The following is a 13,672-nucleotide window of genomic DNA, read 5'->3' on the forward strand; positions in this document are numbered from 1 at the left end:
CTGCAGAGATTAAGGAAGGAAACAAGTACAAATATTATTCTTTTGTGTGTAGCTACGTAATTGTTTCATTAAGCTCATGTTAATGATGTGGTTATTTGTCATTTTTCTTGGTGTATATTTGTGCTGTGTATTAAAAAATAGATAAGGTCTAATGTCTCCAAACAAAAAATTATTAATCTGGGTTCTGTTTGAAATTTTTTGAAAGAATTTCACTTGTAAGTTTAAGATTCTATAGTTGATTATAAATGCCACATATAAAAATACTGATCAAACAATTTTAAATGATTACAATTAGCAGTAGTATAAACAGATGATTACTGAGTCTTTTCTTCTCTACCATAAATTGTCAAAGTATGTTTTGGTAGAGAGAGTTATCGAGAAATTTACCAATAAGGATTCTGATTATACTTGCTTCATTAAGTCTAATAACTTATTATTAAGTGCTGGATTTTTGTAAAACACTAGATTGTATATAAATCTAATAATGTCAAAAAGTGAAAATCATTTAATTTTACAGGGACATTTAATCTGTGTTAAATTTCTAATTAGAGGGCTAGCTATGGGCTTTACTAATAGATGATCTTTTTTCATGCCTAAAGAAAAGAAACTAATTCAGGAAACTCTACCTGTTGTTCCCTGACATGTACAGTCCCTGGTATTGATTTAGCTGTAACAGGTAGGTTAGCAAGTACTGACTGGCTCTCTGCTCTGTGCATACAGTTGTGACCCTGTTACATTTATTGTGGTCTTTGTGCTCCTCAGTTCAGCTAGATCCGAGTTCTTGTCTTACAACCAGGAAGAATTAGATATGTGGACACTGGAGAGTGAGTGGAGTAGAATTTATTAAGTGAAAGGAAAGCTCTCAGCAAAGAGCGGATGCAGGGAGGTGGTTCCCCTACCCGAAGGTGGGAAAGTCCCCCGTGTGCCTGGGTCCAGGTCCTTTTATGGACTCAGAATGGGGAGTGCATGCTGATTGGTTTGTGAGTATGTGAAAAAGGTTAAAGCGAAGACACCACTCAATGGTGGGCACGACAGTGTAGAAAACCAGTTAGGAAAGGGTAGGTGTATGTAAAATAGGTGAAGGGTAAGGATCAGTCAGAAGAAATTGAGCCAAACAGGAAGACAAGTTCTCAGTCCAGTTCGAGGATTTAATTTGTAGCTTGCCTTTCAGGCTTTAAACTGTCTTTGGCTTGGAAATGGTGCTTCATCGAGGACCCACCCCATCTGCCCAGGCATTTGGCTGCCTCCTGCCACACTCACATTCATGTTTACATTACTGTTATACCACCATGGATGTTTACAGCAGTCCTATGCAGACCCACTTCAAATAATCTACCCTACAACAACGCTAATACAAAAATACTCCTTATTACACTAAATTTGACTTATTACACTAAATTACACCTAATCTGTGCATACATAGGAAGTGTGGTACTCATAATGTGTAAGATTTGATCATTCTAATATTTCCCCCTTAAAGTTATTTATGGCTTCCTCTTTGACCTATTCTCGTGACTGTAGATGATCGGAAGCATCTTCGGGAAAATTTCCGCAGAGAAATGTAGTTAATTGGAAAGTAAAGCATATTTCATTTTTAGACTTCATTCTGAAAAAATCTCATTTTCTTATGCTTAATAAGAATTAATGAGAATTGTAGCTCTCCTAGCCATGAAATTCTAGAGCTGAGTAATGTTAACTAAAAGTAGTTATTGCTCAATGATTTGATTCTTTATGTAAAATGTTCAAATTTGCCATGTTTATCTTTAGTCAAAGCGCACTTAACGGAGACTGTAAAATCATGTACTCTTGAGTGGCACACTGGCACTCTGGCCTAGGTAGATGGCAGACCACATTATAACTTTGATATACAGAGTTTAAGAGATTCCACGATTTTACGGTCTTTCTATATTGTTCTATATGTTTGGTCCGGGTCATCCACAGTCTAACAAATAGCATAATAACTTCATGATCCTAAGGAAGGATTTCTTTGGCAATCTTTTGAAATCAACTAAATGGACTACCTAATTTGTGCATGGAAAAGTCTCTCCTTTAATACCTGAGTACACTGGGATTTCCTCTAGATCGTGATGCTTGTAAATGAGAATCCTCTGCTGACAGAAGAAGCAGCCCTGAATAAATGCTACAGAGTGATGGATTTGATTTGTGAGAAATGTATGAAGCAAAGAGACATGAATGAAGTATTGGCTATGAAAATGCATTACATAAGCTGTATCTTTCAGAAATGCATTAACTTCTTGAAAGATGGAGAGAATAAACTGGACACCTTGATCAAAAGGTACTCTTTTTACTATGTCGTTTGTAAAATACACTCAACTGAATTTTTTTTTATATGAAGCCTGATTATTATGGGTTTCAAAATCAAACATTTTGGCAGCAATTGCTGTTGTTGGAATCACATTTAATCTTTGACAAACAGAGAATAATGTTATACTTACATTGAGTGATTGTTCAGTTCTGTATTCTTTACTGTGATGTTTTTGTTGTTACCAGCGATTTACAGATGAGGAATCTGAGGTTTGGAGAGGTTAAATAGCATGTGTAAGATCACACAGCGAGAAAGTGGCCCAAGTCCAAATTTGAGAATATTTCATGCCTTAGGTTGCAGCTCTGGATTTATAATGGCATCCAGGGTGTCTCTGTTACTGTACCTTGGAGAGCTGTGTGTTATGCTGGTTCTCTGACCACCAGAGATCAAATTCTCTTGCATACTTACCTAAAAAAGGGAACTAAGTCTGAAGGGTGTGGCCCTGTGAGAGTTTTTATTCTTAGTACAAATAACTGACATGGTAATAAGTAACTAGCTAATCTGATAACAGTGTTTAGCGTGTTTTATGGTGATAGTCACCTTTGCATATTCATTTAATGGGCCCGAAAACCTTATAAGGCCTAGCGTGACATATAGGTTGAAGAGCAATTTGAATTGAGCCCGTCATCATGATTTGAAGAGACAAAGGAAATCCTAAGTAACAGAAGATACTACAAAAAACTGTTGGGTTCAGCTAGGAGAGAGTGCTTAGTGATTCAACTCCAATTACTCTTTAAAAAATATCTTTCAGCTTGTTAAAAGGCCGAGCTTCTGATGGCTTTCCAGTGTGTCAAGAAAAGATCATTAGAGAAAGTATCAGAAAATTTCCTTACTGTGAAGCTACACTCCTCCAGCAGCTGGTTCGAAGCATTGCTCCTGTTGAAATTGTAAGGCTCCTCTTACCTAAGTTGACTCTATCAGTAAGACCTAATTACCACATATTGTATTGTTAAAGGCAAGTTCTCTTTAGTATTTATTTTTAGTATTTCAGAATATTTTTAGGAACAAAGGTGGAGATAGGTTTGCCTGCCAAACCTGTTCCTGTTTGTTTATTTCCCATCTCACAATCTTCTTCTTACCTTATTGTGGTTCATAGTTTAATAAACAGGACGTCCCTATGTTGAAATGTAGATAGTTAGGGTAGGAACTTACATTTTATATACATCCACTGTGCAATATAGGTACACATTTACACTTGTAGCTATATGAATTACCAGCACGAAGTCATACACTAGATGCAAGTATGAATTGATTGCCTAGGGTGATAGTGTCCAGGCAGTGGGGATGTAGTGGGATAAGCCATGGGAAGGCTCACTGTGGTTCCTGATAACAATCTCAAAGTATGCTCCAGCTTCCTATAATCCACCTTAATGCGTCTGATTAGAAAATGTCCATACTAAAACCTATTTATACTTACCCTCTATATAAGTGCATTTTGTTAACTTTATCTGTTATTTAAATTACTTGCTATTCATTTGTCATGTATTTTAATTTATTTGGCCTTTTCTATTTTGAGACAGAGTCTCTTTCTGTTGCCCAGGCTGGAGTGCAGTGGCACAATCTCAGCTCACTGCAACCTCCACCTCCTAGGTTCAAGCGATTCTCCTGCCTCAGCCTCCTGAGTAGCTGGGACTATAGGTGTGCGCCACCACGCCCAGCTAATTTTTGTATTTTTAGTAGAGATGGGGTTTCACCACGTTGACCAGGTTGGTCTCAAACTCCTGACTCAGGTGATCTACCCACCTCGGTTTCCCAAAGTGCTGGGATTACAGGCATGAACCACTGCGCCCAGCCACCTTTTCTATTTTGAATACATTTTTGTTTACCCTATCTATACCCATTCATGCTTTTATACGTTTCAACCAAAAACTTGACCAGCTTTTGTCTATCAGGCAAGAAATTGATCCTAAGACCAGTCCCACCCATGGCTTCCTCCCTCCCTCTGGCAAATCTGGTTCCCTTCTCTATGCTTTCTCCTGGGTTGTTATGTCATCCTCAGTGTAGAACATCAGGGCTCAAAGTGGGCTCCAGATGCTCCTTCGTACATTAATAATTTACCTAGTCTGAACCATAAAATAAACAAGAAAGACCTGAGCAGGCAAGACCATCTCATAAAGTTCATGTATTGATTTATTCATGTGTGTTCCCCCTACTTTCAAGGGTTTCTTTACTCATACTTTTTAACATAGTTGGCTATTTAGTGGTTATGCTTTTGGAAGAATAAAGTTAGCAAATTATGATTTGTCAATTACAAATGTGTCTTAGCAGCACATATCAAAGCCCAACCAGCCATGAATTAAATAGATAAGGGTTTATGTATTCACATATACATAGATGCCCAAAGGTAGCAGACTAGGTCTGGTATAGTGACTTAAAAATAGTTTGGGGACCCAAACACTTTCTCATCTTTCCCTTCCAATATTCCTTAGCTATGTAGGTTCTTATACGCATACTTACAATCTCATGGTTACGAGGCATTTGATGTTCCTCCTCCAGCTCATATTCCTATCCCAGGCAGCCAGGAAGAGCAAAGGGGTCCATATCTGGAAAACATAAGCTCTCCCAGAAGCCCTCTGCCTGTATCACATGACTTTCCTTAGCTACACAGGAGTCTGGGGAAATGAGTATTTTTGGCTTTTCTAAACACTGCTGCTTTGAACAAAATTACACTTCTGTTAGTGAGGAAGCTGGGAGAATTGATATCACAGAAGCAACTAGCAGTACCTATTATGTGGGATTTCCAGCACTCACAAATGGTTGCTGACCTTTTACCTTCATGGGAAAAAACAGAAAATCTAAAACAGCAAGCCAGAGTTCTTAAAAAAAAAAAAAAAAAAAAAAAAAAGGCAGGTCAATATCATGGTCAACAAGTTATCTTAGCTCCGTGTAATAGAATAATGTAATTAGAATTTATAGAGTATAATTATTATTTTTATTTATTTATTTATTGAGGGGGAGTCTTGCTTGTTAACCAGTCTAGAGTGCAGTGGTGTGATCTCGGCTCATTACAACCTCAGCCTTCCAGGTTCAAGCGATTCTCATGTCTCAGCCTCCTGAGTAGCTGGGACTACAGGCACACACCACCATGCCCGACTAATTTTTTTGCATTTTTAGTAAAGATGGGGTTTCACCATGTTGGCCAGGCTGGTCTTGAACTCCTGACTTCAGATGATCTGCCCGCCTTGGCCTCCCAAAGTGCTGGGATTACAGGCGTGAACCACCATACCTGGCCTAGAGTATAATGATTATTGTTTATCCCAGTGATCTGAGTCATCAAGAAAAGGTTTATAATAAAGTTAAGATAGTATTTCATGCATTTTGGAAAGACTTTTCTTTTAAAACTTTTGTTCTTGGAAGTTTTATGTTCTACTGTCTGGAAAACTTGATCCCAAATGCTTGTGATTGTGCATATCACAACTATTGTTTACTGCCTATTGGGTTTGCATATTCTGCAAGTTCTAAGCCTCTGACGTGATGCCCACCTTTTCCCGGCATACCATGGTTCCCAGGGCTGGCTGCTGTGAGCTTCACTCTGTTGTTTTCTGACAGTGCTAATGCCTGGGCCCTCTGCTCAGCTTTTGGTTCCCTCTGCCTACTGTGGAACTCTGGCTTCTGCCTGTCTCAAGGCTCAGCAGGAAGTGTGAGGCATGGCTAAGTTTAGAAAGATTGCTCCAGCATCATAGCAGATCATACCGTTAAAGATAATTTTGCTTTATCTATTGACACTATGTATTTTAACTTCTGGAAGTTAAAATGTCTGTGATTTTATAGCATACATTGAATAAAGCATCCTGTTTGTTTTTAGGCTGAGTGTCTTTCCATGGGAGGAGCTCTGACACCCAAGCAGATTCTTCTCTAACAAAATAGATGACAAGATTTTGTATAACAAGGGATTTATTGTCACAACACCAGTACCAAGAAAGATTCTACATGGTTACTCATCTGTACCACTGTTACTTTTCTTTGTCAGCCATAGTTCACATAACAGGTGTGCTCCTAGCAAAATATTCTTCAGTTTTCTCTTGAGTTACATCTGTGAGAATGTCAGTGTGTGGTATGACTCCCACAACTGTCCCATTTCGTGGGAGATTTTGAACATGTCTCAAGCAGTTTTGTGAAGAAATTTGAACGTGAAAATATAATTGTCGTAATGTCTGTTGAATATATCATATTCTGTTGATTTGTGGAGCAGACTGCACAAACAAGCAGACTACAAAAGTAGACTACTCTACTTTTGAGGCAAAAGAATGATACAGATTTGTAAACTTTCAGTGTTATATTAAGAACCAGTAATTCTCAAACTTTTAGTATGTCTTAGAATTACCTGGGAATATTGGTAATAATGCAGGTACCTAGACCACATCCTTAGAAATTCTAAGTTACAAGGTATGGGGCAGTGGGAGGGATCTGCATTTTTAACAGGTTCTCTGATGCAGTCCAGCATTTGAGGACAACTAAAATAGACATTCATTCCTGATGGAATTATTAACTGAAGTGTCTAATATCTGAAACTTGATTTCACCTAATTTTTCCTCATTATACTATCTTTATTCCAAAAGAGAATTCATAGCACTTTCATGTGAAAGCAAACCCAGTCATTATTATTTGTGTTCAAGAAGAACATGGCAGTTCCAAAATGAGTGCTACTTTTAAAATGCTTCTTGAATCTTTGAATATTTTCTTTGACTATCTTGAGTATACAGAACAGTGAAGGACATTGTTCCTGGGTGATATTTTTAAATCTCTGTTATGTACAATTGGTAAGATAATATAAAACAAATATTCTTAGGAAGAAAAAGCAAATACTCAAAATGAAAATTATAAAGTGTCAAAATTCTGGTTTGGAATAAATGAAGAAATTTGAAAAACTCAGAACAAAGAACTGTTAGGAACAGGTAAGAAAAATAGATACTGTGTAAATATTTTTTGCTAAATAAGTTTTAGTAGCATCGTCTCAGACAGATAAATACTTACCCTTATAATTTTTTTTTTTTTTTTTAAATAAAACATCTTGCACCGTCACCAAGGCTGGAGTGCAGTGGCATGATCTCGGCTCACTGCAACCTCTGCCTCCTGGGCTCAGGTGATCCTCCTGCCTCAGACTCCCAAGTAGCTGGGACTACAGGCGTGCCACCATGCCTGGCTAATTTTTGTATTTTCAGTAGAGTCAGGGCTTCACCAAGTTGGTCAGGCTGCTCTCAAACTCCTAACCTCAAATGATCTGCCTGCCTTGGCCTCCCAAAATACTGGGATTACCGGCTTGAGCCACTGCCCCCAGCCCCTTATAATTTTCTTTGTAAAAAAAATACATAGACCAGGTGCAGTGGCTCACGCCTGTAATCCCAGCACTTTGGGAGGCCAAGGTGGGTGAATCATGAGGTCAGGAGTTCGAGACCAGTCTGGCCAACATGGTGAAATCTCGTCTCTACTGAAAATACAGAAAATTATCTGGGCGTAGGCGGGCACCTGCAATCCCAGCTGCTCAGAAGGCTGAGGCAGGAGAATCGCTTGAACCTGGGAGACGGAGGTTGCAGTGAGCCGAAATCAAGCCACTGCACCTCCAGCCCAGGTGACAGAGTGAGACTCCATCTCAAAAAAAAAAAAAAAAAAAAAAAATTTATAAGTGTTTTTTAACAACCTTTTTAAATTTTCCATTGCCCACTAGTAATAAGTTTCACACATTTGGTTTTTCTTAATAGTTTGATTCAACTGCATGTGTGTTTCTTAACAAATTTGGAACATACCAATTATAATGGTGATAATTTATTTGAACTGCAAGCCAACATAAAGCAAATGAGTTTAAATATATTGCCTTTAAAATATTTATACTAAACTTTTTGGAATTAAGATAAACATTTTTGATGTGCCCTATAATTGTTTAAAGGAATATGAACATTTTCTGGATGTCAGTTCTCAGAAAAAAAAATTCCACTCTGGAGTCATTGTCCTAAATCTGAATCACTATGGGCTTACTGAATTATCCTCACTGGAAAAATACTTTTATCCTAGATTAAGGGTGTATTTTTCTCTTTAATTATCTGGACCTGTGACTGACTTTTCATATATTTTGTACAGAAAATGGTATATTCTAAAAGATTTTTGTCATTTTGTCTTAAAGCCTGTGTAATCTATAGCCTTCATGATTTCTTCCTTTTTGTTTCAATATTATAGGACAGCAGTGTCCGTGGGCTGATACCTCTGTAGTGTTTCCATGGTGATTTCAGAGTTTGTTTTTTCTCCTCTTCATGCCCACTCTAGGGTTCTGATCCCACTGCTTTCTCCGTCCTTACCCAAGCCATCACTGGCCAGGTGGGTTTTGTGGATGTGGAATTTTGCACTACCTGTGGAGAAAAGGGAGCAAGTAAAAGATGTTCAGTTTGCAAAATGGTAAGAATGGAGTTCTTTTTAGTTCATTGACCTGGTTTAGATACAGCCAAGCTGATGATTGAGTTTTAATATTCTGTAAGAGTGGACATTAGTTTTCTAATAAATTGTAGCAATGAAAATATTTTATTTAATACTTAAAAAGTAGTTTTGCAAGATAATTGATAGGATCAGTATAGTTATTTACTGTGTCTTCTGCTACACTGCCACTCTTCCTTTGCCCCTTTGTTGGTCACCTCATGAAAAGAAAGGATATGAATGAATGAATATGAGAAAATAAGAGAAAGATTATCTGTGGTGCAAGGAGACCAAGGCTGGTGCAGATATGAAACCTAGAATAGGACAGTTCATAAATATACATTCTTTACTCTTCTGATGTTGACTTTAATGACTGTCTTCATCAACATACCCTTGTAAAACTACAATTTCTGACTGTTGCCAGTCTTTAATCCCTATGGACTGTACTGCCCCCTTCTGCCAGAATTAACTTTGTAAAAGGCATATCTGATTGTGTTCTCACATCCAGATACTGAGCACATGCATGTGTCTGTACATTCACTTAATCCCATGGGTAGCATCAACTGCCTATTGACTTTAAAAGTTGAAATTCTTCAGCATGTTGTATGAAACCCATTATAATCTACTGTAACCTACTTCTTCAGCTTCATCTTGTTTAATGACTTACTTCTCTGAACCTGAGTTTCCTGAATTAAATGAAATTCCAGAATTAAATCAAACTATTCATATTGGTTAACTATTACTGCTTATAAAAACACACTGAAACTTAGTGCTTAAAACAGTAATCATTTAGTCTTTCTCTCACAGTTATGGTTGGCTGCTCTCAGCTGAGGCAGTTGTGCTCCATGTGACTCTCATGCTTCTTGTACTAGCAGGCTAGGCTGAGCATGTTGTCTTGGCAATAGCAAAGGTACACATGGGCAGGTAGAAACACAGAGGGCCTCTCAAGGACTAGCCTTGAAATTGCCATGTTGTGTAATGCTATTGGCCATAACAAATCACATGGCCCAATATGAAGTCAAGTTTCCTCCCTTTCAGTGCAGAGAACTTTGAAATCATATGAGACAGTGTATGAATGCAAGGATGAATGAAGCATTGGGGTCAATAATACAATATATGTATAAGGGCCTAGCACAGTGCTTGGCATATAATAAGTGTTTAATAACGTTCATTCCCATCTCCTTTCCACCCCCACTTGCAAAAATATAAGGCCATTTATAAAAACTTCTTGCTGATTTTGAACATATCATTCACTTCCCTGTTCCTGCATTTTTGTACTAGATATTTTCTCCAGTCGGAATTCTTCTTTCCCATTTTTCTGTCTACCTTGACTCACCACAGCTAGAGTGAGTTGCTGCTTCCTCTATGCCTCCATCACTTACATCCTGTACTGTGTTTAAAAATTATGTATTTAGGTGCCTGCCTCTCTCCTTTCTTCCGTATCTTTCTTTTTCTTGACCCTAGCTACCTTTGGGACAACGACTCTTACCTTCCTTGTCATTGTGCTGTACCAATTCTGGCACATGGTGGGTTCATAATAAGCTATTTGCTAAAGTCTTTGGTAGACTGTTTGTTATATCTTCATTATTCTTTTAAAGTAAAGCTACAAACTATAAATCTAAGTGAACACACAGATACTGTGTTAGGCTGTTCTTACATTGCTATAAAGAAATACTTGAGACTGGGTGTTTTTTATATTTCTAAAGAAATTACATTTATAAAGAAAAGAGGTTTAATGGGCTCACGGTTCTGAAGGTGTACAGGAAGCATGGCACGGGCATCTGCTCAGCCTCTGGTGAGGTCTCAGGAAGCCTTCAATTATGGTGGAAGGTGAAGGGGGAGCAGGCATGTCACATGGCAGGAGCTAGAGCAAGAGGAGGTGGGGGAGTTGCCACATGCTTTTGAACAACCAGATCTTGTGAGAACTCACTCACTATTGTGAGGACAGCACCAAGGGAAGGGTGCTAAACCGTTCATGAGAAAACCGCCCCCCATGATCTTATCACCTCCCACTAGGCCCCACCTCCAACATTTGGGATCACAATTCAATATGAGATTTAGAGGGGACAACATCCAAACTATATCAACCACATATTATGGTTTTAAAATAAAGTATGGAAAATGACATTTTTATAGCTTAGTCATAGTTGGGAAATCTTACAACCCGAGCTCTGGAAATGAAAATAAACCAACAATTGCTTTCAGGTGATATATTGTGATCAAACCTGCCAGAAAACACACTGGTTTACTCATAAGAAAATCTGTAAGAATCTGAAGGACATTTACGAAAAGCAACAATTGGAGGCTGCCAAAGAAAAGAGACAAGAGGAAAACTGTACGTATATAAAAACCAAGTTCACCCTGCTTCTTAGTGGAGAGAGAGATAATAGGTGATCTTAACACACTGGAACTGAGTCTTCTCTGGAAGCCATAGGAGCTCAGGAGTGACCAATGAAAGAATCACATTTAAATTTAAATGTGTCCCTTTTTTAAGTTCTTGGGATATAGTCAGCCTAGACATCACTGGAAAACAGAGACGTTAAATTCTGAGGGATGTAGTTTATTTCATATTCCACATTCTAGCTTAGGTGACTGCCCTGGAACAATGGGATTCTTAATGGTTATTAACTTATATGCTGCTCATGAAGGATTTTAAAGTCTTCGAATAACAGAATTAATTAAATTTCCACTAATGGCTACCAGAAGATTTTAAGGGTGGAAACCTTTAAATTCCTTGATTAAATTTCAGAACTATAGGTGAAATTACAGAGTACATTTATACATCATTAAATTGCAGATCTAGTATACCGATCAAATTTCTACAAGTGTCAGAGCAGTGAATTTTGTATTATTTTTTTTCTCCATCCTCTTGAGGTTTTGTGACCCATTTTCATCAGAAATAGTGAGTTGCTTCAGCAGTGATTATCAGATTGGAGAGGAGAACCGCCCCCACCCTCATGCCTCATTCCAGAGAATATATCGTATGTTCTGGGGGAGTGCATGTAGTTTGAAAAAGATGCCTCGGTTACTCTGATACCAGGCATTTCTGCCTCCACCTCTCAAGGAACCATATCCCCTTTACTACTAGGTTGAGAAGTACTCTCAGTGGAATTAAATGATTTGTACACAATTAAACCATTTATCCTTAATAGTCAGGCTTTCTGACTGCCATGCCTTCTCTTGTTTTCTTGACCAGACTTTTTTTATTCTATGTGCTAAGGACAGAAAGTAACAAATGTTCATTACTAACACACCACTGAGGGAGAAGATTGTCAGTAGAATGGGCACTCCCATTTGTTAAGCATCATTCATGCACCAAACACTGCTCTAAATATTACAGACACCTTTATTCTTCACCAATGGAGGCTAGCCTTTATTACCTACGTATTATAGACAAGGGAAACAACTGCATGCAGGCAATTACCTCTCCAAGGACATCAAACGAATTCACAGAAAAGCTGTATTCAAATACAGGCTTTGTCAAGTCCCAAGCAACAATCCTGATTTAGAGATGGCTCTGGAACCAGAGGCCTGAGTTCAAATGCTGGTTCTGCTGTTTTACTAGCTAGGAAATTTGCAGCAAGTTACCAAACCTCGCTCTTCTCAGTTTTCTCATTTGTAAAATAATGTTAGCGATGACAGTAGAGATAATAATATACGTCATGTAGTTGATATGAAGATTAAATAATACATGTAAAGCATTTAGAAGAGTGTCTGACACATGGTAGGAACAAAATAACTTCTTCTTTTTTTAATCAGACGGCAAACTTGATGTCAATTCTAACTGTGTTAATGAAGAGCAACCAGAGGCTGAAGTGGGTATCTCCCAAAAAGATTCCAATCCTGAAGATTCCAGGGAAGGAAAGAAAGAATCTCTTGAAAGTGAAGCTGAGTTGGAAGGCTTACAGGATGCTCCTGCAGGGCCACAGGTGTCGGAGGAGTAACAGCCAGAGCAAGTGCCAGTGGGGATGGTCCTCACCCTGCAAGAAGCTGGAAAACTCATGGGAATGCATTGTCCTCGCCTTGTTATACCTGCATGGCACCATGGCAGGATTCCACATTTCATAGAATAGAGGTTTTCAAGGAAACCCCTGTTGACCATGCCCTAATTTCCTATTGATTTCTGTTCTATAATTGAACAGATAATCCTATGGAAAATTTTTTGTTTCAAAATACAGGAAAAACATTCCTATTCCCTTTCTGAGGCTGGCTTTCCAGCAGTTGTTTCAAAGGAAAATAGATTCCCTTAAAGAAAAAATAGAGGCTTTAGGGAACAAAGGGACAAGCAGAACAGATGTGGAAGAGAGATTTTCAGGAAAGAAAAAATTTATAGCTACAGAAATGGGTAGTTAGAAAAATCGTAACTTATATGTGAATAAAATACATATAAACAGCATTTACTGTAGTGGCATTCTACTTATTAAGATGCATTGAAATGAAGAAAAGCTTCATGTTTAAGGACCTTTGCCATAGTTCAGCTAATTGTAGTTTTATACAGAAATGATCCTGAACACACTGAACTTGACATAGTCCTGCGGTGATATTCTATCTGCAGTATTTGTACCTCCAGAATGGCAGATCCCTCAGCAGGAACAAAGGCGTATTGACGGTTCTCTCAGCATGTGCAAAAAAGGTACTTCCTGAAACTTTTGATTCAATAATGGCTAAACATACTATGTACACAATTATTGTAAGGCTAATTCACGTGCCATACTCCACCTGAAAGCCTGAGTTATCTTGCTATAAGCTTTTCATGGAGCACTTCCTTTCCAGAAACTGATTTGTAACTCTGTTAGAGGATGTCCTGGTGTCAGTTTTTAGCACATGTAGTATTTAAACAGAGCTAGAATGTGATGTCTGAAGATAGTGCTGCATTTCTAAGTTTCTTGTGTGGATTTTAAAATAAATTGTGCCTACAAATATAAACAACTCATCTTGTTTTAT

General features: G+C 38.1%; 1 protein-coding gene across 1 annotated transcript in view; it reads left to right on the forward strand.

Annotated features, from left to right (window-relative positions):
* Nucleotides 1-13,657, forward strand: part of ANKMY2 (ankyrin repeat and MYND domain containing 2) — a 47,140-nt gene extending 33,483 nt beyond the window's left edge. The window contains exons 6-10 of the mRNA XM_007981979.3: nt 2,082-2,296; nt 3,078-3,213; nt 8,585-8,713; nt 10,934-11,063; nt 12,488-13,657. Coding sequence (XP_007980170.1) covers nt 2,082-2,296; nt 3,078-3,213; nt 8,585-8,713; nt 10,934-11,063; nt 12,488-12,672 — 795 coding nt within the window. The 3' untranslated portion in view covers nt 12,673-13,657. The remainder of the gene's footprint in view (nt 1-2,081; nt 2,297-3,077; nt 3,214-8,584; nt 8,714-10,933; nt 11,064-12,487) is intronic.
* The last annotated feature ends 15 nt before the right edge of the window (nt 13,658-13,672 follow it).

Source organism: Chlorocebus sabaeus, chromosome 21 (assembly GCF_047675955.1).
Source record: "Chlorocebus sabaeus isolate Y175 chromosome 21, mChlSab1.0.hap1, whole genome shotgun sequence".
NCBI classification, from domain to species: domain Eukaryota; kingdom Metazoa; phylum Chordata; class Mammalia; order Primates; family Cercopithecidae; genus Chlorocebus; species Chlorocebus sabaeus.